Raw genomic sequence first — 23,932 nt, 5'->3', positions numbered from 1 at the left:
CTATATCATTCTTTTTGTCAAAGCAACAGACATAATGAGAATGAAATTTCAATGATCTTCAATCTAGAGGCTTTTCAATCACAACTCCACCTTTTATATTATCCATCTATTTCATCTCTCTTCCCCCCAAACTGCATAAATGTTTTATGTTCATAAATTTTTTATTATCATGAATATTTTAGTTTCATCTGAACAAAAACCCACAGGGTACACAGGTGTCATTAACCCTTTAAGGGGCAGCACACAGTAGAGAGCACATAAGTCACCCAGAAACCGACGGACCCGAGTTTGAATTCTGGTTCTGACTCTCACTGACCTGTGGTTTTGAGACAGTAGCTCAAATCTGAGTCAGAATTTTCTCTAACGTATACAGAGACAACCTGTTTGTGCCAGGCAGCGTCAAAATAATATTATCAGTAACAGCGGGCACTTCCTGGACTTTTCTGTGCCAGGTGCTCTACATACATTAACTCATTTAATTTTCACAGTTGCACTGTGGGGAATTCTACAGAGGAGGAAACTAAGTCCAAAGAAATTGGGTGAGTGGATCAGGATTATGCAGGAAGTGAGTGATGACAGCAGGATATGCAGCCAGCGGTCACTCTCAGGAACCTGGACACTTCCAGCCCTCAGCAGACAATCAATGAACAGAACTGTCAGGGTAACGCCCTGCACTTCACAAACGGCATCAAAGCCAACCAAATGCACCCATGCAGTGCCCTTCAGCTCCACCCCCCCAGGGGCGGGGACAGATGGTGGAAGGCACAATCAAAAACCTGGGCCAAACCACCTAGTTATTCTGCTTCTGTCCTCACGCTCCTGGGAGAGGACCACAGTTCAGACGGACGAGAAGCTCTTGAACAAATGGAGAAACCCAGTTGTCAAAGTGGCCAGAACTAAAGAAAGCTGCAGCTGGCTCAATGAGAAAAGGAAAGGTTACTTTTGCCAAAGGCCATTTCTGCACTTTGGATTAGGCTTAAATCCACTGATACCCAAATATACAGGCCGAATGGTCAGGATCCAAAACTAACGGGAACTGGGCTGCACTAGCAGGAGCCAGGCATCGGGAGCAGGGAGGTGGCGGTCTCCTGGTTCCACACTTCACACCGCCCCCCTGCCACACCTGCAGACCAGGGCTCTGCCTGTGAGCGGGACACACCAGAGCACACACAAAGTGGGCACCAGGACAGCGAAAAGGGAAGAGGGCCAATGAGAACCGCTGAAAGAACACCACGGTCACCTGGGGAGAGAGAAGTCTTGGCAGGTAAATGGCTGGTCTTCGTCACACCCAGGCCACTGCACGTCCCCTGTGCTTGGGCCATGTAAACATCCATTCTCGTGTTCCGGGGTTCGTAGGCTACCCAGGCCCACCCACTCCTCCCACCCCAGCCCACCTCTGCCTGCAAACAGGGCCACAGCACCAGCCTCTGGTTTCTTCACTCCCTGAGGCAGAGGAAGCATCCCCCCTGGCCCCACGGCCTCGGCTCCCTGTAGGTGTACAGGCCTCCACCAGGTTCATGTGTGTGTGATGGACTCCCCACGGGCCAGCTGGGTCCTGCTCATCATTACCCTCTGGGCATCTAAGGCAAGGCAGGGCTCAGAGGAGGCAGAACAAAGATTTATGAAATGTTGGAAAGAAGGGAGGGAGGGAGGGAGGGAGGGAGAGAGGGAGGGAAGGAGGGAGGGAGGGAGGGAGGAGAACGGAGAGATGGATGGTGAGAGGCTGACGAAGGCAGACTTGCTCAACCTGTGGGAGAACTTGCCAGAATTAGAAAGAAACCCCGGAGCTACACACTCCAGTCCAAGAAGATTCTGGCCACACTTCTCAGGAGGGCATGGGGGCTTCTCAAAGTGAACTGGCCTTGACCAGCTCTGCAAGGCTTCTCTTCCCCACTGTGGAAGCATCCCCACTCCAGACTAGGAAGAAGAACCGTTAGGTGCCCAGTGTTTTCTTCTCATTAAAAGCTCTCAAAACACCGTGCATCAGAGGGCATTCTTCACCTAAGAAAGCAATTCAAACCAGCAGGAGGTGAACCTCACCCACTGTTGAGGAGTCAGCCAGAACTTAACAGGCTGCCTCCCTCCTCCCAAGCACTGGCAAAAGCCATGCTGCTACCTTGCAACAGCAAGGTGCAAACAGCCACAGCCATGTCCGGACTGACGCTCGCTCCTTTCCAAAGAGACATCAGAACTTTTTTTTTTTTTTAAATACAACTATCTAGATAAGGTCACTTGGAAATCTGGGATGGAAGGACAGCTACACATTTATTCAGAAAAATTTACTAAACTACTTCTAAGCACTAGACCTGGGGCATATCCACTCAAGGCTGTTTGCTCTTCAAGTATCTAAGGGAAAAAAGAGAAAGGAGACTGAAAAGTCCCTGTGACCTCACCCGGTGTTCGTTGATGAGAAGGTCCCGAGCGGCATTAAATATCAGCGTGTGGAGGTGCTTGGAGTAGAACACCAGGGTGTAATCGTAATCGAAGCCGTAGATCTCGATGTCCGACAGGCTCATTTCATTGTTGGAGAAAATGGCATCTGGATTCAGCAAGTTGCTCATAATCGAAGGAACCAATTCTATGAGGAAAGAACACTTGTTAGGAATGTATCAAAACCCAGCAAAACGGGTGAATTGACACAAGGTCACCATTACATCACAATGAAAGCATTTAAAAAAAAAAACACTGACTTCAACATCACAAAAAACATTTGCTGTGTCCAAAAACTCACAGGCTAGTTATAGACCGCAGAAGATAAAAGTAGAGATAATGACATTTAAAAATTACATATCTCACCACGATGGGTTGCTACCGATATTTTGATATATTTTCACACAGCTGATCTCACACTATACACTGGTTTGTATTATACTCTCTAAACTTCATATTCACCATGACCCTATTCTCATAAACTCTGAACTACTATGAGACCTTGGCACACTGCTGGGCCGTAACTACCCTATGACTGTGTCACACACTTATCTTCTTTCCCATTTAGTAATCATAACCTAGCAATGAGCACTGTGTCCACCTGTGCCTGCCTTTCAGATCACCTCCTTCCCCTGGTTTACTGGAAGCATGACTGCCCCGGCTAACAGCAGGGCCCACCCATCTAATTAGTTTCTTTCTGTAGCTATCCTACCTATTTGTGGGAATTGCTAGATTGTGACTTTGATTTCTTCTTGGAGATCTTCCAAGAATTCATTCTACCTTGTTATTTCCCTGAGTTCTTTGGACCCTTTTAAAAATCTGACACACCAGCATGGGGTGTAGCTCAGTGTTTGAGCGGACATGCTTGGGCCTGGGTTCGATCCTAGCACCACCACTCACACAAAAAAGAAATGGGAAAATGACAGGTGACCCTTAAGACGTGCAACAGTGAGGTAAGCCAGCACCATGACATCATCCTTCGGCGCTCACGGCTTAGTTTTCAAGAGGGTATGAAAGAAGTCTTTGCAGTCATGTTCATAGGTTCCATGGAGGATTTGTAATTGTCCCCAACAAAAACAGCAAAAAACGAAATGAAATGAAATTTAAAAGCAGCAGCAAGTGGGCTGAGCCAGGAGCCATTTCATAGTTATGATAAAAGTCACATGTGACTTCAGGGAGACAGAGAGCAGTTCTCAAGTTCAAGGGTGATGACAAAATTGACCACGTAAGTGAAATCTCAGACCATGAGGTTCCCAGGAGCACATCCTCTGTGAAGTTAGGATCAAAGACTGAACGATATATTAGCAAAAAAAAAAAAAAAAGGAAATGTGATATTCTTATCCAGGAAATCATTGAACAGGTACTCAATACTCAATGAAGGGGACGAATTTCATGTGTGTATTTTGTAACAAAAACAAAGTCCCATTTTGCTAAAGGATATGTGACAGTATTCTTTCACCTTTTATGATGTTTATGCATCAAAATCTGCTTGAAGTTTATGCATCAAAATCTGCTTGAAATGGCTCTTAAGTAAACAAATGTTAAATGTTAAATGAGCCTTTTTGGCGGCAGGGGCCAAACAGCTCTCACACACACATAAACATAGAGCAGTACCTCCCTACTCCCTGCGTTCCTAAGGACAAACACCCAGCTCCAGCAGAACAGCTGATGTCATTTTTGAGATGGGGTCTCAGTATGTTGCCTGGGCTGGCCCGAACTCCTCAGCTCATTTGATCCTCCAGCCTCAGTAGCTGGGACCACAGGTATGTTCCCCTGTGCCCGGCAAATGGCTGCTATTGAAAAGGTACCTACCGTGCACCACCAAGCGGCAGACCTGGAATCTGAACCTGGCAAGTCTGGCTCCAGAATCTACGTTCTTGGCTCCCCCCCCCACCCCCCGAGGTGCCAGGGAACCCAGCAGCACTGTGTAGGGTGCATTAATTCTAAAATAAAATGGAGTCTACCCATCATCTCTCGGGGTTTTGTCTGTTCTCAGTACTGGGGATTGAACCCAGGGGCACCTTACCACTAAGCCACATCCCCAGCCCTTTTTAGTTTTTATTTTTAGACAGGGTCTTGCTGAGTGGCTGAAGCTGGCCTTGAACTTGCAATGCTCCCGCCTCAGCCTCCTGAGTCACTGGGATTACAGACGTAGGTCACCGTGCCCCACGACAGCCCATCAGTTCTGAGCTTCCTCTTTCCTTTCTGCTCATGTCTTTCTCTGAATGGCCACGGTTTCTACATCTGCTCTGAAGAGCCACCTGGGATACTCTGTATGCACTGCTCTCTCCCAGTGACAGCCTCAATCAGGGACCAAGGCCCCAATCATGGGGCACACGGTCGCACCGTAGTGAGATATCCTGAGCATTTCACAAGGCTCCTTAAAAGCTTAGGGACAAGGATATCTTTGAAAACCTTAACAGGAGCTATGGAATCCTCTCCCTAGAAAAATGCAGGCTCTGCAAAAACTTCAGGGGGTTTGTCCCCAGAAGCCTATTCCTGACCCCATGACACCTACTTGAAGCCAGACTTTCATGTGCCTCCTCAGAATTTCTGGACCACAGAAGGTAAATGTATAAATGCACAACTTAGTTTCACGCATGCTGACAATCTACAACGACTGGGTCGACTGAAAACCCAGTCAATATTCACAGACAACTCCATTTCTTCATCAGTTTCTTTTGTCCAGAGCCATGAGACAATAACCTTGGCTTTTGTTTTTTGTCTTCATTTGCAAAGAACACAGACCTGAGGAAGCAAAGAGACTGACACTGTGGCAGACCTGGAGGCAGGCAGTGCCCAAGGACCAGCCCCAGGACGGGGAGCACCAGGCGCCCCAGCTCCTCTGCACCAACACTGATGATCCTCTGCCTTACGTAACCCCCAGGCGCCGCAGACCGTGCTATTTTCTGAATGTGACCACACAGCAGCATCCATATGATATATGATGCAGTGACGCAGGATCACTTACAGAGTGACCAAAAGCTCCTCTGTCACGAACAACCTTTGCAAGGGAAGTTCTAACAGCCTGTCTTGATTAACGTTTATATTTAGAAACGGTGTTGGCAAGAAAGCGGATCTGCGTTCCTACCCCCTGAGAAGACTAGGCGGAGGCCTCAAGGAAAGGCCAACATGCTGGAAAGTCCCCACGGCCGGCATGTCCCTGGAGGCTGCAGGGGACTCCCCGCTGGCAAGGAAGGCTGAGGCAGTGTCCCTCAGGTAGACACCTCACCCTAAGGACTGGGCTTATTGTGTCATCCCCAAGACAGGCACGAAGAGCACCAGCAGATGCTGGAACACACCGGCCACCACCAACAACCCAGAGCTGGGAGCGAACGTGATTAGTGACGAGGCCAAGGAAAGAACGCCACCACTCCCGAGAGGAGAAGCCGGCTCCAAACCTCAAAGCGAGGAGCAAAGGCCCCGACTGGCCAGCCCTGCACCTGCCCAAAGGAGAATCCAGGGTGCGTTCAAATTTAGAAAGCAAATTCCTTTTGTGTGTGATGGATGGTGACAACAAGGTTACGTCATTGGCACAGAGAAGCGGCAAGGTCCAACCAGAACTTGGTTCCAAGAGCCACGCCGACCGGGAGGCCGTGTGTCTACAGGCAAAACTCTCACGTTTTCTGTTTTGATTAGAGTTTGGGGCATTTTTGATATTGTGGCAAAATATACAGTCTTATGCTGGCAACCATTTTTAAGTCACCTTCAGTGACATTAGGTCCATTCAGCGTGTTGTGCCACCGTCACCACCAGCCACCTCCAGAACTCTTCATCTTGCAAAACTGAACCTTCGTACCCATCAAACAGCGACTCTCCCTGACTCTCCCCACTGCCACCCTTCTCCTGTCTGTGAACCTGGCCTCGCCAGCACCTGGCAGACCCGGAGCCACATTGTATCTGTCCGTCCCTCTGCGTGACACCGTCCAGGTTCAGTGAAGGGGTGCGGGCAGTTCCTCCTGAGGCCGAATAACACTCCGCTGCCCACCACGTTTTGCTCATCCATTCATCTACCGATGGACACAGGGTGGCTGCTACCTTGTGACCATGTGAACAACGCTGCCATGGACACGTGTGTGCAAGTGCCCACTCACGGCCCATTTCCCGTCCTTTTGGATATACACCGGGAGGTGGAACTGCTGGCTCACGTGGTAACTCTATTTTTAATGTTTCTGAAGAGCTGCCCTATTGTTTTTTTAATAGCAGCTACATCATTTTTCTATTTTGCTTTTTTAAAATTTTTTTAGTTGTAGATAGACACAATATATTTATTTATTTATTTTTATATGGTGCTGAGGATCGAACCCAGATCTCACACCTGCGAGGCAAGTGCTCTACCACTGAGCTACAGCCCCAGCCCCCTGTTTTGCGTTTTTAAAGAAGCCTCAGAATACCATTTTTTGCCTGAATTCTACTGATAGGAATAGAAAATGGATGAATTCAGAACTCAGGCACAAAAGTCAGTCATCTTCCCCCAATTCAAAGAAAATTAAACTGTGCAGAGACCTGAGCTTGGGAAATACAGCTTTTGCCAGTGACCTCCTTAACGTTCAGGAATACTAAATGACTCTCCCTTAAGCCCAGCACCATCTGTCACAGAACAGTGTTTGGGGACAGTGCCAACAAACTCATGGCCAGAGTCGTGACAAGGGAGATTCCTAATGTCTTCAGAAGGGCGGCTCTCATTTGTCCTTGGGGCACAGCCTGGAAAGCTCCCAAGCTGACCAGATGCATTACTTCCTCAGGGCATTGTCCCAGGAAATGTCAAAGGAAGGTTTAAAGGACGGGGTGACAAACTTAGGCTGCCTGTGATAAGCCGTGCTGTGGGCCCTGGTTGCTTGTGCTCACCCAGTGGGGCTGCTCCATCCATCTCAGGCTCACTCTATCCCCTGGGCTCCTCTTCCAAGCACATGGGGAGCATGGCTAATCTCCCTCCCTCTCCCCACCTTCCCACCTCCCCACACCTAGCTCTGGCCAACGAATCGTGGCTGAAGTGATGAGTGACATGTGTCACTGCCTAAGCAGCACATGAGCACACGTGATACGGAAACTACAAGATGAAGAAGCTTGGAAGGCTAAGCCACAGAGGCTGGCTGCCCTGGAAGAGCTGCCGGAAGCCCCTGAAGTCTTACCATGAGTGACAAGTGAACTCTGGTTACAGCTTTCTGTAGTAAGCCACTGAGATGTGGTGTTGCTTGTCACTGCTGCATAACCCAGCCTAACCTGACTCTGCCTTCCATTCCTCCAATACCCTGAATTCCTTTGGGAAGGCCCCTAACCCCCCCGTAATGGATGGTCTCAGTTCAGTTCCATTCCTGCCTCCAGGAGGACAGCAGGTGGCCCAGGCCTAGCATTCCCTTACCAACACTGATTAGCCTGGAGCAGGCTGAGGACCCCCCACCTTCCCCGCAATCATCCTCAGACTTTCCTGGCAGCCCAAGTGACAGAGTCCATCAAGTCAATTTCTGGATCTACAAGGGATTTCAAGGACGAAATACTCTTCTTCCAAATGTGGACCTAAAAGGACATAAATCTGGAGCTGTGAGTGGCCACTACTAAAAATCTGAAAAAGACACCAACAGAAAAGAGAGAAAGGCCAAGAGACAGAGGGAAACCACCTTGTGACATCATCTGAACTCCGGGATCAAGTCATGCATGGAATGAGTACTTCTGAATTTTTCAAAAATCTGAGCCCATAAAAATTTCTTTTTTTATTTTTTTGCGGGGCGGGGAGGCACAGTAACCAGGGATTGAATCAGGGGTGCTTAACCATTGAGCTACATCCCCAGCCTTTTTTATTTGAAGGCAGGGTCTCGCCAAGTTGCTAAGGCTGGCCTCAAACTTGTGAGCCTCCTGACTCTGCCTCCCAAGTTGCTGTGGTTACAGGCCCACACCACCATACCCAGCTCTTCTTTTTAATTTATTTTGCTCAAGTTAAATCCATTTGAATTGTGTTTTCTACTGCTAGCCATCAAAGGAATCCTAAGTTCATTTTAAGAATACTTAGCCACACAAAATTCTGACTGACCACATATTTCAACTTTATAAAGTGGGATCAAAGGGCATTCCCCATTTATACTTTAATCCATATCTACAACCCTAAATTCTTCATGTGCCCTATTTTGAACAATATGGGTGATCCTCCAACACATACTGTCACTGGTACCAACTGGAGTCAAACCTGCCCCAGAGTCTCACGTTCTGTACCTAAACACTGGCCAGCTACATGGAAAGACTGCCACACAGGACTTTCCCTCCCACGTGCCACAAAACAAACACATGTGAACCAAAGAGTTAAAAAAGATTAACATCAAAAACGCAGAAAAAAATAGCCGGGCACGGTGGCACACATCTGTAATCCCAGAGACTCAGGACGCTTTGGCAGGAGGACCATGAGTTCAAAACCAGCCTCAGAAACTCAGCAAGGCCCTAAGCAACTCAGCAAGACCCTGTCTCTAAATAAAATATTAAAAAGGGCTGAGCATTGGGGGGGCTGGGGCTGTAGCTCTGTGGTAAAGTGTTTGCCTCACATGTGTGAGGCACTGGGTTCGATCCTTAGCACCACATAAACATAAAGATATCGTGTGTCTTTCTACACCTAAAAAACATTTTTAAAAAGCAGGGAAGGGTTGGAGGTGTTGCTCAGTGGTTAAGCACCCCTGGGCTCAATCCCTGGTCTTAAAAGAAAAAAATACAGATAACGATTTATCTCTGAATAGAAAATAACTTTCTAATATCAAAAATGGCAACAGAATAAATTGTGAAAAGTACTGACAGATCTCTCATGTAAAAATTTTAAACCTGTGAATCCAAAAGCATCAAAAACAGCCATTTGGAAGAAAGGATCTATTTGACAAAAAAATAAAAGCAACAGCAACAAAGGACTAATATCGTTAATATACATACAAAAGAAATTAAATGGCTAATAACCGTTCAACCACTTTTTAAAATATTCTTAGTTGTAGAAGGACACATATCTTTATTTTGTGCATTTTTATGTGGTGCTGAGGATCAAACCCAGTGCCTCACATGTGCCAGGTGAGCGCTTTACCACTGAGCCACAACCCCAGCCCCAACGCTCGACCCTATTAAAAAAAAAAAAACAAGCAAATTAAGACAGCTTCAGTTAACAGAAGCCATCTCTGAGAAGTGGCCTCGCAAATGGCCCCACTATCTCCTGTGCACGCTTTTCCCAGCGCGCGTGTGTCCCTTGGCTACAGAACGAGGACACCCTCCTGCTGCTCCCTCCTGTGTGTCCTTTGGGGTTCCTCCTGATGACAGGACCCAGAGTGGCAGCGTGCAGGAGCTGGGCGCCTGGCTCCCGCCCGGGAAGGGTATAAATCAAGGCAGTGCACACCTTCCGGAAAGCAGCTTGGCATTAGGCACCTAGAGTCTCAAAAATATCCACGCCTCCTGACCCTGTAACCCTCCTTCCAAGAATCTACGCTAGGGAACTATCCAGAGACGTGGACAGCGATGTACAGATGAAGACTTTCATACAGTGTTAATAATGCAGAAAGTGGGGCGCAACAAGCTCACCTCGGATGCTGGAGCTCAGGAACCACAACGTGTTAAGAAGGTATCAAACACAGAAGCCCAAATCCCAGGAAAACCCCAGGGCTCCACTTTTTAATGCAAACTACGATCCCAGATATGTGAAGGTGACATTTTTCCTTCTTTAAAGTTATGATTTAACTTTCTGAATAACCGTCTTGGGTACGTAGCTGTGATTTTTACTTTGGGTAAAAGTAGGCTTCAAGCTGTTTTCCTAGAGAAGAGACTACAGATGAGAAGGCGGAAGGAGGGCGGAGAGGAAGACAGACAACTCTTTCCCCAGAGAACTCCAGGGACGTCCCCACTGTCCCACACACCACACCAAGCTTTCCACAGGTCCTCCAGCGCTCGAGGGGCCACCGAGTTACTCCAGCGGCTCATAATGACTTTCAACTTCTGTTTAAATTTCACGATATTCACAAATTTCACAAATTACTCATAAATCTTCCAAATATTTTATTATTTCATATTTACTTAACACGGGTTCAAAGTCTTTTATTACATGCATCTTGAAAACAGCAAGGTTTCAAAATGTCCTTTCAAAGGATACAAACAGACGGAAAACATAAAAACGAGAACCGGTACTTCTTGTTTCTGAGCTGAACAGCGAGCTCTCTCCAGCACCGTCTCCACTCAGAGTGAACTCAAGGTCTGACACCCAAAGTTCAAAACTTTAAACTTCGCATCTGTAACTGCCAGTGAAAATGACCAAAAAAAAAAAAAAAATTCTCCTTTAGCAACCTAACCATGCTCCAGCTCCCATGGATCAGGCCAGGCTAGGGCACAGGCAGCAGTCAGTTCCACAATTAATGCTTGTCTGAAAACTGTGAATTCATCCTTATTGCTGTGTCAGGGAACACAATGCACGTTTGCAGTGTGCTCTGACTAGTGCCAACAAGGGCTACTGGTCACAGCTGTGTCTACTTAATATCCTTCAGCTAATGATTAGTTACAGTAAGAGAATCAGAGTTGAACAGACAGTGGGGCATTGAAGGCTGAGGCTGACATACAGAGATTTAAATAAAAATATTTTTAGCAGAAACTTCTTTTAAAATTATCTCCATTTGTTCCAATAACCATCAGGTCATAAACCATTTTTAGGGAGGGGGGATAAGGAAAGGTGGGTTAATCGGTGCAGAATCCCAGTCAGGTAAGAGGCATGCATTCTAGTGCTCCATTGCACAGTAGGGTGACTACAGTTAACAATAATTGACTGGAAAGTTGGGCACAGTGGCACACATATATAATTCCAGCAACCTGAGAGGCTGGGGCAGGAGGATTGCAGGTTTGAGGCCAGCCTAGACAACTGAGTGAGACCTTGTCTCAAAATAAAATTTAAAAAGGGCTGGGGATGTAGCTCAGGGGTACAGCACTTGCCCAGCTTGTGCCAACCGCTGGCTCTGACAATGGATATTTCAAAATAGAAAGGATTTTGACTGTTCTCATCACAAAGAAATAAAAATTTTTTGAAGTGATATATGAGTCCATATATTTGATCATTGCATTTTGTATACGTGAATTCAAAAATCACACTGTATCCCAGAAATATGTACAATTATGTGCCAATTAAAATGCTCCGTAATAAGAGAAAAACTGTTTCTGCTTCTATAGGCATCCAATAATAGACGCCAAGATTAAACAAAGTACTAAGATTTTTTTTTTCCTTTTCATAATGAAGGTGAACATTTACAAGGCCACCTGCCCAGCACACTTCGACCTTTTATAGAAATAGACCTTCCCACCTCTACACACACCCAATCCAGGTTCTCCTGGGACCTGCCCCACCAGCCACAGCTGTGGGTCCAGGGAAGAACGCCTTAGTCAGGAGGCACCCTCCTAGGGCCCTCCTCCTGGCTGGGCACCTGCCTTAAGCCAGACTAAACAAGAATTTTTCCCTTATTTGTTCTTTTTTTAGAGCGAGGGATACAAATGAGGTGGAAGAAACCGCACACAAAGCATCCCGTCTGATGAGGTACGATATCTACGTATATGCCCGAGAAGCCAGCACGGCAATTAAACCGTGAGCCCCCGACATCTTCTCACCCCCCCTTAAATCTTAGCCCTCCTTCCTTCTGCCCCTGACAACCCCCAAGCTACTACTGATCTTGATCAGATTTGTTTGCACCTTCTGGAATTTTATATAAATAGGATCATGCAGCACGTAGTATTTTGTAACCTGGTTTTCCCACTTAACTGAACTATCAGTGTGTTTTCAATAAGCACCCATCAGACACACTGTCAGGAGACACTGCACAGGGCTCCACACAAGGATTACAAATAAATCATGAAGCACGGGCTCTGAGATGAGCAAATCACAGGCCCAGAGATCAACAAAAAATACCCCACCCACAGGAGAAAGGAATTCCACAAAGGGCCAGCAACGCCCCAGAAGGAGGAAGTGATTCAGTAGTTGTCTTTTATTGCTTCTATAAATTTAAAAAGAATTTTTCATTTTTCCAGGAGGGTACATATTTTGCACCATCCCCAGAGAAAAGCAATCATGACAAACAGAATTAGTCATCTGAAAAATTAATAATGCACATGACATTTATACTACTCCCACTGCAAGTTAAAATTACACCTTATTACCCTGCAAGTAACACCTGTAATTCTCACTACTCCCCTGAAACCCATCAAGCTAAAGTTCCAAAAATAAAACCACATACTGGGCTGGGGTGGTGACTCAGTGGTAGAGCACTTTCCTACCATGTGTGAGGCACTGGGCTCGATTCTCAGCATATAAATAAATATATAAATAAGTGAGTAAAATACAGGTCCATCGACATCTAAAAAAAATATTAAAAAAAAATAAAACCATATACAACTGCACTTGAAGATTAAATATAATAATGGGGGGCTGGGATTGTGGCTCGGTGGTGCAGCGCTCGCCTAGCACAGGCGGGACCCGGGTTCGATCCTCAGCACCACATAAAAAAATAAAGGCATTGTGTTGTGTCCATCTACACCTAAAAAATAAATATTTAAAAAAATATATAATAAAAATAAATGTAATAATGGCTTAATGACAACCTAATCTTACATCATTAATAAAAAACAAACTTAACTGTTCAAAAGAAAGGAACCTTTATTTAGCTTCAACAGAAAATGTTCTTAGAGAAAGAAAACTGAGCCCCATCTGAAGGGCAGGCTCGTGGCAACCTTTGGAGAATGTCTCGCTGGAGGGCGCAGGAAGCAGGAAAGGGACAAATGCCAGCGCCTCCCCATGCCACCACTGGGGACTTCTTGGTCATCGCTTCAATGACCACCACTGGAGTTCCATGAGTAAATACTGCTGGCCCCACCTGCAGATGAGGGAGATGAGGCTGAGAGGGAAAGCCACAGGGCCCAAGTCACACACCGACTGATCTTGACAGCAGGCACAACCCCCGGCGGGCGTCAGCCCCTTCTCCCCAGGCCCTTCCTGTTCCTCCCACTCAACAAGTACTTTTCCTGGGTCAAGAGTGATTGGCACGACCCAGGAACCGCCCTCTCTTCCAGGGGATCTCTGACCCAGCAGGCCGAGCAGCGGCTCCCCAAAGTCCTCCGCCCTCCTCCCTAACACCTGGGACTTCCTTACTGTGACAGCAGAGGAACTGAGGCTGTGGGTCAGCTGCCTTTGGCCCGAACACAGCGCCCTGACTACCAGGTGGGCCAGCTGCCATCACAAAGGTCCTTAAGTGCAAAAAAGGCAGAGGACTCGCCAGGCACCTGTAATCCCCGCGGCTTGGGAGGCTGAGACAGGAGAACTGTGAGTTCAAAGCCAGCCTCAGCAAGGGCGAGGCGCTGAGCAACTCGGGGAGACCCTGTCTCTAAATCTAATACAAGGTAGGCCTGGGATGTGGCTCTGGTTGAGTGTCCCTGAGTCTGATCCTTGGTACCGGAATAAAGAAAAGGCAGAGGACTCACGGGGGAGAGGAGACTGAGGAAGACTCCAGCCCCTGCTGGCTTTGACAATGAGAGGGGCTGCGGAGAACACTGGAGCCTCTGGAAGCTGAAAAGGGCAAGGAAGCCTTCTCCCAGAAGGGAAGGTCGCCCTGCCAGGACCTTGACTTCAGCCAGGGAGACCCGCCCGGAATTTAAGGCCAATACATTTTTGTTGATTTAAGTCACTCAATTTGTGGTAACTTGTTACCGGAGCAACATGAATCTAACACAGACGTCGTCTGCCTGCTTCACTCTCAGCACACCGCGGAGCTTCCCAGGCCCGGGGAGGTCCGCGTAAAACAGACTGAATGCAGAATCAACCCAGAGCCCAGATCCCTCCGGTTAATCCAAACACCAAAGCAATGTGCAAAACCATGACGTTCACCCACAGTTGTTTTATTCTGGAAAGCAGTCATGTTTCATAAAAAGTAAACCATTTATGTTTAAGAGGTCACAGACTTAACATTATTCTTTTAAATAAATTAATATGTCCATACTGTTTAAATTTCTGCTTTAATTTCTAAATACAGTCATCAATATAATCTATATGAACAAAACCTCTGGGATCTTTAAGACTTACTAGTGTATAAAAAAAATACTGAGGGCAAAAGGGTGAAAACTGCCACCTTAGGTGTGCCTACCTTGCTGTTTTTCAGTAAGTAACCAGAACACAGATGGTAGTCAAAAATATTTGTTAAACTGGGCATGGTGACACACGCCTATAACCCCAGCAGCTTAGGAGGCTGAGGCAGGAGGATCACAAGTTCAAGGCCAGCCTCAGAAACTTAGAGAAGCCCTAGCAACTTAGCAAGACTTTGTCCCAAAATAAACAATAAAAAGCACCACTGGGTTCAATCCCCAGTATCAAGGGGAGGAAAAAAAAAAAAAACCCTAGGAAACTAAAAAAGATGTTTCTCAAAGTTAAGAATCAACTCATTAAACTAGAAAATTTTTCTATAAAACCCAGCCTGATCCATCAGCTACCCCCTCCCCTTCCCGACCTGACCTCTGCAACACCTGGCTGTAAACACACGGAGCATGGCGGGCTTCTTCCAGGCGCTGGCCAACGCCTGACACACTGGAGGAAACCCTGCTGCTCCCACCCAGCCAAATGCATGTTTTTTGACATGTGGGAAATCATAAAGCTTTTTATGTTTTCTTCTCTCAAAGATACCTTCTCAATTCAGGAAGCGGAGTCAGGATTTAGCTGACCACAACCTTGACAGGAACCCACCCAGCGCTGACCTCCGGGGCTTTCTAACAGGAGGGGGATGCTCATGCTCACTGGGGCAGAGGCGATGCCTCCCTCCACTCTGAACCAGTCAGACCACCAACTCCCTGCGGTCAGGACCAAAGGGCTGGCTTTCCAGGGGACAGGGCCAATCTAGACTGAATGCCAAGCTGAAGTGCCACAGTCATGAAGTCAAAGGGTCACACTGATGACGCGTGGCTGGCATCTTCACATTTAAGCAACCGTGATATACACAAAAGGGGACTCAGAACCACTCGACTCGGCCACACGAACGAAGCTGGCAGCCTCGTGATCACATGACAAACTCGCAGGTCCCAGATGGCCACTAACCAGGGCTGTGGGCAAAGGAGTTTCTTCTTTGAGCAGGAGACTATACTCCGTGACCCAGGACCCTCGCCAGGTGCCAGGTTCTCTCCTATCGCAGCCATTTCTTTCCTACCTGAAAACGTGACGATTAGCATGCGGTACGTCCCTCCCTTAAGTCCTTTTGAAGCTACTTTTCCTTATGGCTACAGGATCGCCAAGGCCCTCTGCCTAAATAAAGGACCACTCTTGGAGAACACATCAAGCTATTTGTAAGACAGAAAGAAAGGTACAAAGGCAATAAGAACACCGGTCCCCACCATCCAGCTACAAAACAAACCCCTCGGGGAAGCACTGGAGAAAGCTCCCTTTCCTCCAGGGCTCACGTGCCTGCCTTGCATCATCCAAAAGTGCTTCTCTGGCGCATGCCTGTCATCCCAGCAACTCGGGAGGCTGAGGCAGGAGGACTGCAAGTTCAAAACCAGCCTTAGCAAGTCAGTGAGGCCCTAAGCAAGACCCTGTTTCAGAACAAAAAATAAAAATGGACTAGGGATATAGCTTTGTGGTGGAGTATCCCTGGGTTCAATTCCTAGTACCCCACCCCCACTACCCAAAAAAACGTGCTGAGAAGAAAAATGATCATATTTTACTATATTTTTTTAAGTGCATGCTACAGTTAAGATAGTTAAGAGAGCCAGTGGCCGATGGATGGTTTTTTTTTTTAGGGAATGTTTCTCGTTTCTTGAGTTGGCCTTCAATTTTGAGTAGCTCAATAGTGAATAACCAGTCTCCTGCCTCAACCTCCCAACAATCCTCACTTCAGTGTCTCCCACTCTCCTGCTTTACTTTATAGAGCTTCACAATGCACATACATATCCCAACGAGGAATTTACAGTATTTTTATGTGTTTCCAAACCTTTTATAACTGGTATAAGTCTGCCACTTGCATTTTTTTTTTTTTAACTTGACATTATTTCTGTGAGACTCAGCGTAGTTCTGCCATTGGCTGCTGGGGTGTGTGTATGCAGATCTAGTTCAGAAATTAGCATACGTTTTCTAAAAGGGGCCAGTTAGTAAACATTTTAGGCTCTTCGGGTCAGACAATCTCTGCTGCACTACTCAACTCTGATGTCTGCACAAAGACCTTGCCAGAGAGAGAGAGAGACAGAGAGATAGAGAGAGAGGGGTAACTATAGTTCCAAAAAAAAAGCTGCATATGCAAACAGAGACAGCAGGCTAGAACTGGCCCATGAACTGTAGTTTGCAAAGCTTCCTGCTTCCTGTAGTTAACAGTATTTCCTTTTTCTAATACCATTTCAATAGTTGTTGGATACTGCTCACTCACTGGTTCCCTTTGATTGGCATTTCCCATTCTATTAATCCCAACCTTTCTACCTCTTTGTTCTAGGATGTATTTCTTATAAGCAGCATCCAGCTGGACTTGGTTTCCTGTATCTGCTCTGTCAGTCCATCTTCATCTAAGCTTACCATGATTACTGAGATCTTCAATTATTTCACTGGGATATTTTGTGCTATTTCTTGCTTCTGTTGTTCCTTTTATCTGCCCTGTTTTGGCCTGATTTCTCTGTGTTGTCAACATTTGTTTAGATTTATTCCATATCTAACAATTTATTTCTTCTCCATTTTCTTCTGCATTTTAGATGCTGATTTGGGATAACCTCTACCCCCTGCCCCCAAACACATATATAGGTTGAGAATCCCTTATCTGAAATACTTGGGACCAGGACATTTTCAGATTTTAGAATGTAAACACATACATCATAATGAATGTCTTGGGGATGGGACCCAAGCCTAAACATGAAATCCACTTATGTTTCAGGTATACCTCACACACAGCAGTTGAAGATAATTTAATTCATTATTTGTAGTATGCAGGAGTTTTGACTGTGACCCACTGCGTGAAATCAGGTATGGAATTTTCCACTTGCAGCTTCGCGTTCAAGCTCAACAAGTTTCAGATTTTGGAGCATTTCAGATTTGGGATCTTCAGGTTAGAGATGTTCAACCTGAAGATGTTCAGAAGTTGCTTTATTGATTTCTTTTGGTAGCAAACTTTGGGTTTTATCTAAAAATTTCTTCGTTCTCAAATGATGATTTAGATGGGCACACGATTCTAAATTTGACATTTTTCTCTCAACACTTAGAAGTAATTTACTGTCTTGAAGTTTCCACTAGGGCAGTTCACAAGCCTGCTATCAGTGGTCTCCTACTCCTTTGCAGCAGTAATAATAACAGCCGTTGACACTTACAATTGGCAATGTTCGCTATATTCCAGGCACTACTTTAAGAACTCTACATATATTAACACATTAAAATCTAACAATCCTAGAAAATAGGTAATACTATTATCCCCATTTTACAAAGGAGAAAACTGAGGTCCATAGAAGTCACATAGCTTATAAATTATAAAGTCAGAATTTGAACAGACATTCTTGCCCTAACCCTAACCCTAACCCTATTGTGCTTTTGGATCTTTCTGGCTGCTTCTAGGATATTCTCTTTGTTTTTTTAATATATTACTCCTTATTAACCATGTTTGAGATGTACTGTGTTTCCTAAAATCGGAGAATTCTTTCATTAGTTCTAGAAAAGTCTTAGCAATTATTCCTTTCCCAATTCTCTATCTTTTGCTGGAACTCCAATTACACATTACTCATCTCATTCTATTATTCAATAAACTGCTTTCCTAACATCCATCTCTTTGTTAAATGCTGGGCAACTTTCTCAGATTTATCATCTTTCAATTTGTCTAATCTTCTAGTTAAAATCATTCCACTGATTTTTTTATTTCAAAAATTAAAAATTTTAGAGATTCTATTTGATTTTTCTTAAAATCTGCCTGATAATCTTAGTAGTTCTCATAATTCCTGCTTACATTTTCAATCTCACCTTTTATTTCTCCAACAGTTTTAAACATTATCAGATGCCACTATATATAATCTTTACCTGATAACCCAAATTTCTGAAGACTTACTCATACTAATTCTGCTGTTTGCTAATCCACCTGATTCTCACTTATGCTGGTTTATCTGTGCATTTTTAAATTTTGGATTGTGAGCTCATTTCTGGTCAATCTTGAGAATCCTGGGCACGTGAATTTCCATCATCCAGGGAGTTGGTGTTTGTTTCTACCAGGAGTCCCAGGTCACTATCACTCACTTCTAGTTAAATTCTCAGTTTGGGGTTACTAAACCAAATGTTTTAAGTCAGCTTTTTGTTGCTGTGACCAAAGTATCTGACAAGAACCACCTAGAGGAAGAAAACTTCAATTTTGGGCTCAACAGCTTCAGAGGTCTCAGCCCATGGCCAGTAGACTCCACTGCTCTGAGCCTGAAGTGGGCAGCAGTCATGGCAGAAGAGAGCAGTGGAGGAGAGCTGCTCTGCTCAAGGCAGTCAGGAAGCAGAGGGAGAAAAGGGAAAGGGAACACGCAGAAGATGCCCCCTTCCAGGATACACCCCACCTTCTCCAGCCACAGCCCACCTGCCCAAAGTTACCATTCAGTTAGTCCATTCAAACTAGGATGAACTGATTCTTTTACAGATCTTAAATCCAATTATTTCATCTCGGAACATTCCTGCATTGACACGGGAACTTTCAGGGGGACACCCTCTTGTACAAACTATAACACCCTACCAGCACAATAAATTCAATCTGGAACCTATGGGAGACTTCCACAAACGCATCACACACAGGAAAAAAGTCAAGAGAGACAAAGGTCCCTATTGTCTCCCTGCAGGGAAGGAAACACTTTACTACAGCCACCAAATTTACAAGAGCATCACAAACAGTATGTGTGAGTGAGCCCAAGGCCAGTCTTCCCTGCCAGCAGCAGACCCCGGGAAGCCCAGCACAACCCCCAGGCCAGCAGCTCGCTGGCCTGCTCACCATTCTGGCTTCAGCCCCCTCTTCACTGTTAATCCCTAGAATTTCTCTCCACTATCTCAAAGTTCAGTTAGACACTTAAAAAAAGGTCCTTTGGATTTTTTTCAGCATGTAAAAAAGGTTTTGGGACTAGCTAGCTTACCATACTGCTAGAAGGCAAAGTTCTAAGGAGGACTTTTGATGGGAAGAGGATACATGTTTCCACATATTTTTAAGAGTTCAATAAAGGATTAGTTTCTAAATCCAGCTTATAAAAACACAGATTCCTGGGCCCTGCCCCAAACCTTATGAAGCAGACTGCCAGGGTCAGGGTCTTGGAATCTTCATTTTTAAACAAGCTTATCCCAATGTGTCACCAAGTTGGAGAACCATTCGATTTTTTAAAAATTCTTCTTTGCTTCAAAGGGTGACAACAAAAATATCATTGAATCTCCTTTTTACATTTTACCTCCCTTGGATTCCTCTTTCACTAGGGCATAAATCCTGGATAGTGTAGAGAAGAAAATGAATTCTATATCTCAACTAGTAATCCCCCTGCCATCTCCACAACAGTTTCAGAAAACCATGACCCTCGGCAGCCAGTCAGGTCAAGGATGGATTGATATTCTGCCTGAGCAGGCTTCTTGATATTAGGTGCAATTTTTAATCTCGAAGACTGCCTCCAGCCGAGTTCTTCCTGCACAAGCATGCCAGCACCTCTCAGTCCTTCATCCTTCCAGGGTAACGGAGGGACCACATGAGACGTGGGACATCAGGAGAAAGAAATGCTCCAGGTCCCCCTGAAATCATGTGCAAAACAGTGTGTGCATGGAAGTGTGATGTGTGATAGTGCAAATGTGTCTATTCTAGAGAGAGCACACACAGCTTCTCCAGATTCTCACAGGGTGCTGACTCCATTATCCTGTGGCACAGAAGCATATTTCAGCATCATTACCATACATTCTTGTCAATGCATTAAAACTTCCCAAGTATATTCTTTAGAACCTCAAAATAGAGTTAGTGCCCCCAAAAAGTGGCTCCATGATTAAACTGATCTATATTCTCCCTCTTGAAGAGTCACTATACTAAAGCTGGTGCTGAGAAGACCAACTATAACGGAATTTTAGTGTATAGCTTCTGCTTTCTTTAACTACATTTCTCAGAAGATGGTAGGATATAGTCTGTGAAAAAACTGGTTGAATTTTCAAATTATCCCAAGAGTACCTTTTTAACTCACTGCAGTTCTTGAGAAATTTATGCTTACTACCATTTTTTTTATTATATTATATGACTATTACCCCTGCGTGTCATGCTTATTTTATATATGATGTCTTTTTGTCACTGTGTCCTCACTAGGTATACATTTTTTACTCAATATTAAACACTCTCAACCCAGAACTTTGAAACCCTTCAGCCCCCTTCAACACTTAAAAAAGCCAAAACTCCACACTAATTGTCAGACTTTTTCCCACATGCCATGGCCTCGGGCAATTAACCAAATAATCTAAAGAGCCCAGTCTCTGAGGTTATTTCTAAAGTTTATATATATATATATATATATATATATATATATATATATATATATATCCAAATATAAAACCAGAGCAGTCCCTCTTGGAGAAGCAGGGATGCTTCATTCTGTACGTACCCAGCCAGGCTAGGTATCTAATGAGCACACACGGAAGGCCTGGGATTACACTACAAGAATACATATACGTGCCAGTGCAGTAGCACACATCTGTAATCCCAGCGACTCAGAAGGCTGAAGCAGGAGGATTGCAAATTCAAGGCCAGCCTCAGCAACCTAGTGAGACCTTGTCTCAAATTAAAAACTAAAAAGGGCTGGTGATGTGGCTTAGTGGTGGAGGGCCCATGGGTTCAATCCCCGGTGGTGGTGGTGCTGGTGGTAGTGATAGTGATAGTGAAGAGGAGGAGGAGGAGACAGAGGAAGAGGAGGAGGAAGACGACGACCATCACCACACATAGAGCATAAGAGAACACATATTCAGCCCTTTAAATTTTAGGCACCCAGCAATTTCTTAGAACTTGCACTTTAGAACAGGGTTCTTCAACCTTGGCACTGTTGACATTTGGAGCCAAATGACATTTGAAGATAAATTGACATTTGGAGATAAGTCTGTTATGGAACTTTCTCCTACACACAGTGGCTATTCAGCAGCTTCTCTGGTCTCGACCCACCAGAGGCTGGCAGCACACCACAGCCCTCCCTCAGTTGTGACAAATTAAAAGGTCCCCAGGTCTCCAGACATCATCAAATATCCTCTGGGGGGGCTCAGTGGTAGAGCACTCATCTGGCATGTGTGAGGCACTAGGTTCGATCCTCAGCACCACATAAAAAAATAAATAAATAAAGGTATTATGTCCATCTACAATTAAAAAAATATTTTTAAAAAAATCCTCTGGGGTGAGGAGGGTCACAAAACTATCCCGTGTGCCACTGAAAACCACTGTCCTAGTGAAGCATCTACCACTTTTGCTAGAGGCTAAAAAGCAATTTCCTCTCCTAAAATACAAAGAATCCTTCTTTTGGGCTGAGTCTGAAATATGCATAAACATCTTTAACTACATAAAACATGATACTTAGGAAAGTCTCAAGGTAAAATCAAGAGGAGCCAGGCATGGTAGCACACGCCTGTAATTCCAGCTACTTGGGAGGCTGAGGCAGGAGAAACTCAAGTTCAAGGCCAGCCTGGGCAGCTCAGTGAGAACTTGTCTCAAAATAAAAAGGCCTGGGAATGCGGCTCAGTGGTAGAGTGTCACTGGGTTCAATCTCTAGTACCAAAAAAGAAAAAGAAAAAAATTAGAAGAAATTCCAATTGAGGGACTTTTTTACAGTGTGTGACCAATTCTCCTTAAAACTTTAAAGGTCCTTAACTTGTCCAAAGAGCCTAAGGAGACATGATAACTAAATGAAGTCCTGGATGGGATCCTAGAACAGAAAAAGGACACTCAAGTAAATATAGAAAATCTGAATCAACTATGGGTAATGTATCGATATTGGCAGTGATCACAAACACACACACCACAGTAAAGTGAGAGATAGACAACAGGGGAAGTGGGCGCAGGGTTTACAGGAGCCAGACATTTTATCTGTAAATCCAGAACAATCTAAAAAAATAAAGTTATCTTAAAATAATTTTTTAAATGGGTAAACGGGAGAATGGGAGAGAAGGGGTTAAAACAAAAAGAAAAAAGTGGTCCTCGGCTGCCTGGCTTCCTTCTGGAAACCCTCCAAAGAAAGACACCTGAACGGGCTATGGCTTAGGGGAAGAGATGGGATGGCCAGAAAGAGAGTCAGAAAATAAATTTCTATTGTCAGAATAAGGAAGAAAATAAAACTGTTTTGTCTTCTTGTAACTTGGGGGGGAAAAGAATTGCTATGTTTCTATATGAATTTTGATATGAATATCAGTATGCCTTCTGACCTCTTCTTCCTTGAAGACACAACTCAAGGGTCAGCTTCAGGAAGAGGGAAGCATTCCCTGCATCTCGAAGGACACAGGCCCTACCTAGGCCCCTGGCTGTCACTCATCTGTTGACAGACTCACCATCCTTCCAACACTGGTCTACCACTGGGCCCAGGCAGGTACTCAGCCACTGGGGCCCTCTGACGCGCCCATCTGTGAATCAACAGCCTTTAAACCCACTGCTGGCTGCTAAATAAATGGTAAGTGAATGGACTCAAGCCGGGGGCACGTAGGTTCACGCAGATTTCAGCTGGAGGAGGCTAGGAATGGACAGCCCCAGACAGCACAAAGAAGGAAAACAAGTTCATGGCCCTGTGTGCAGGTGCTGGGGGCCTGAAGAGAGGATGGGGTACATCATAACATACCTGCAACACTTGAAGAAACTCAGTGTTCATCCAGTGGCCTTGTTTTACAGAGAAACCAAAGCCAAGAGAGGTTAAGTGACTGGTTCAAGGTCACAGAGCCAAAGGAGACTAGAACCCAGAGCTAAATTACCCACCTCCATCTGTATCTATGACCAATAGATATTTAATAATAATAGCTACTCTCCACTGAGCACCTGATGGGAGCCAAGCCCAAGCTAAACCCCGCCCCCTTCAACCTCCCTACTGCAGCTGAGGAAACTACCGTTAGGGAAGAGAGTACTCAGGCTGTCACCCTCCAACACCCCCGTGGATCATCACACCAGAGCCCAAACTCTGGTCCCATGCTCATCTTTATCATCCAACGCTTCAGCTGCAGGCACTACTCTGAACACCCTTCTCAGATGGACTAATTTATTCCTCACCAGAACCCGAGCACAGATGAAGAAACCGCAGCTTCATGACCTCTTCAGTTCTCACAGGCAGCAAGCAGCTAACTTTGTTCTTATAAAAACTAAAGATGCAATTATTATTCAACCCAGCAATTGTACTCTTGGGCACTAAGAAAAATGAAAAATGTATGTTCACACAAAAAACCCTACATGATATTTACAATTTATATTTACAATTGCTTTATTTATACTGCCACAGACTGGGGGCAAGTCAGGTGTCCTTTGGATGAGCAAACTATGGTTAAACAGTTTATTGTGCTTAAACAAATGGTTAACCTGTGGTA

The 23,932-nt window shown here is 45.1% G+C and overlaps 1 protein-coding gene across 1 annotated transcript in view; it reads right to left on the bottom strand.

The window, feature by feature from the left end:
• Nt5dc3 (5'-nucleotidase domain containing 3) overlaps window positions 1-23,932 on the bottom strand; it is a 55,140-nt gene that overhangs the window by 29,171 nt on the left and 2,037 nt on the right. Inside the window, exon 2 of the mRNA XM_027927985.2 lies at window positions 2,394-2,578. Within this exon, the coding sequence (XP_027783786.2) occupies window positions 2,394-2,578 (185 nt within the window). The remainder of the gene's footprint in view (window positions 1-2,393; window positions 2,579-23,932) is intronic.

The sequence above is a fragment of the Marmota flaviventris genome, chromosome 3 (genome assembly GCF_047511675.1).
Source record: "Marmota flaviventris isolate mMarFla1 chromosome 3, mMarFla1.hap1, whole genome shotgun sequence".
NCBI lineage: Eukaryota > Metazoa > Chordata > Mammalia > Rodentia > Sciuridae > Marmota > Marmota flaviventris.
Note: the sequence above shows the minus strand (reverse complement) of the source record. Positions and strands in the feature narration are given on the sequence as shown.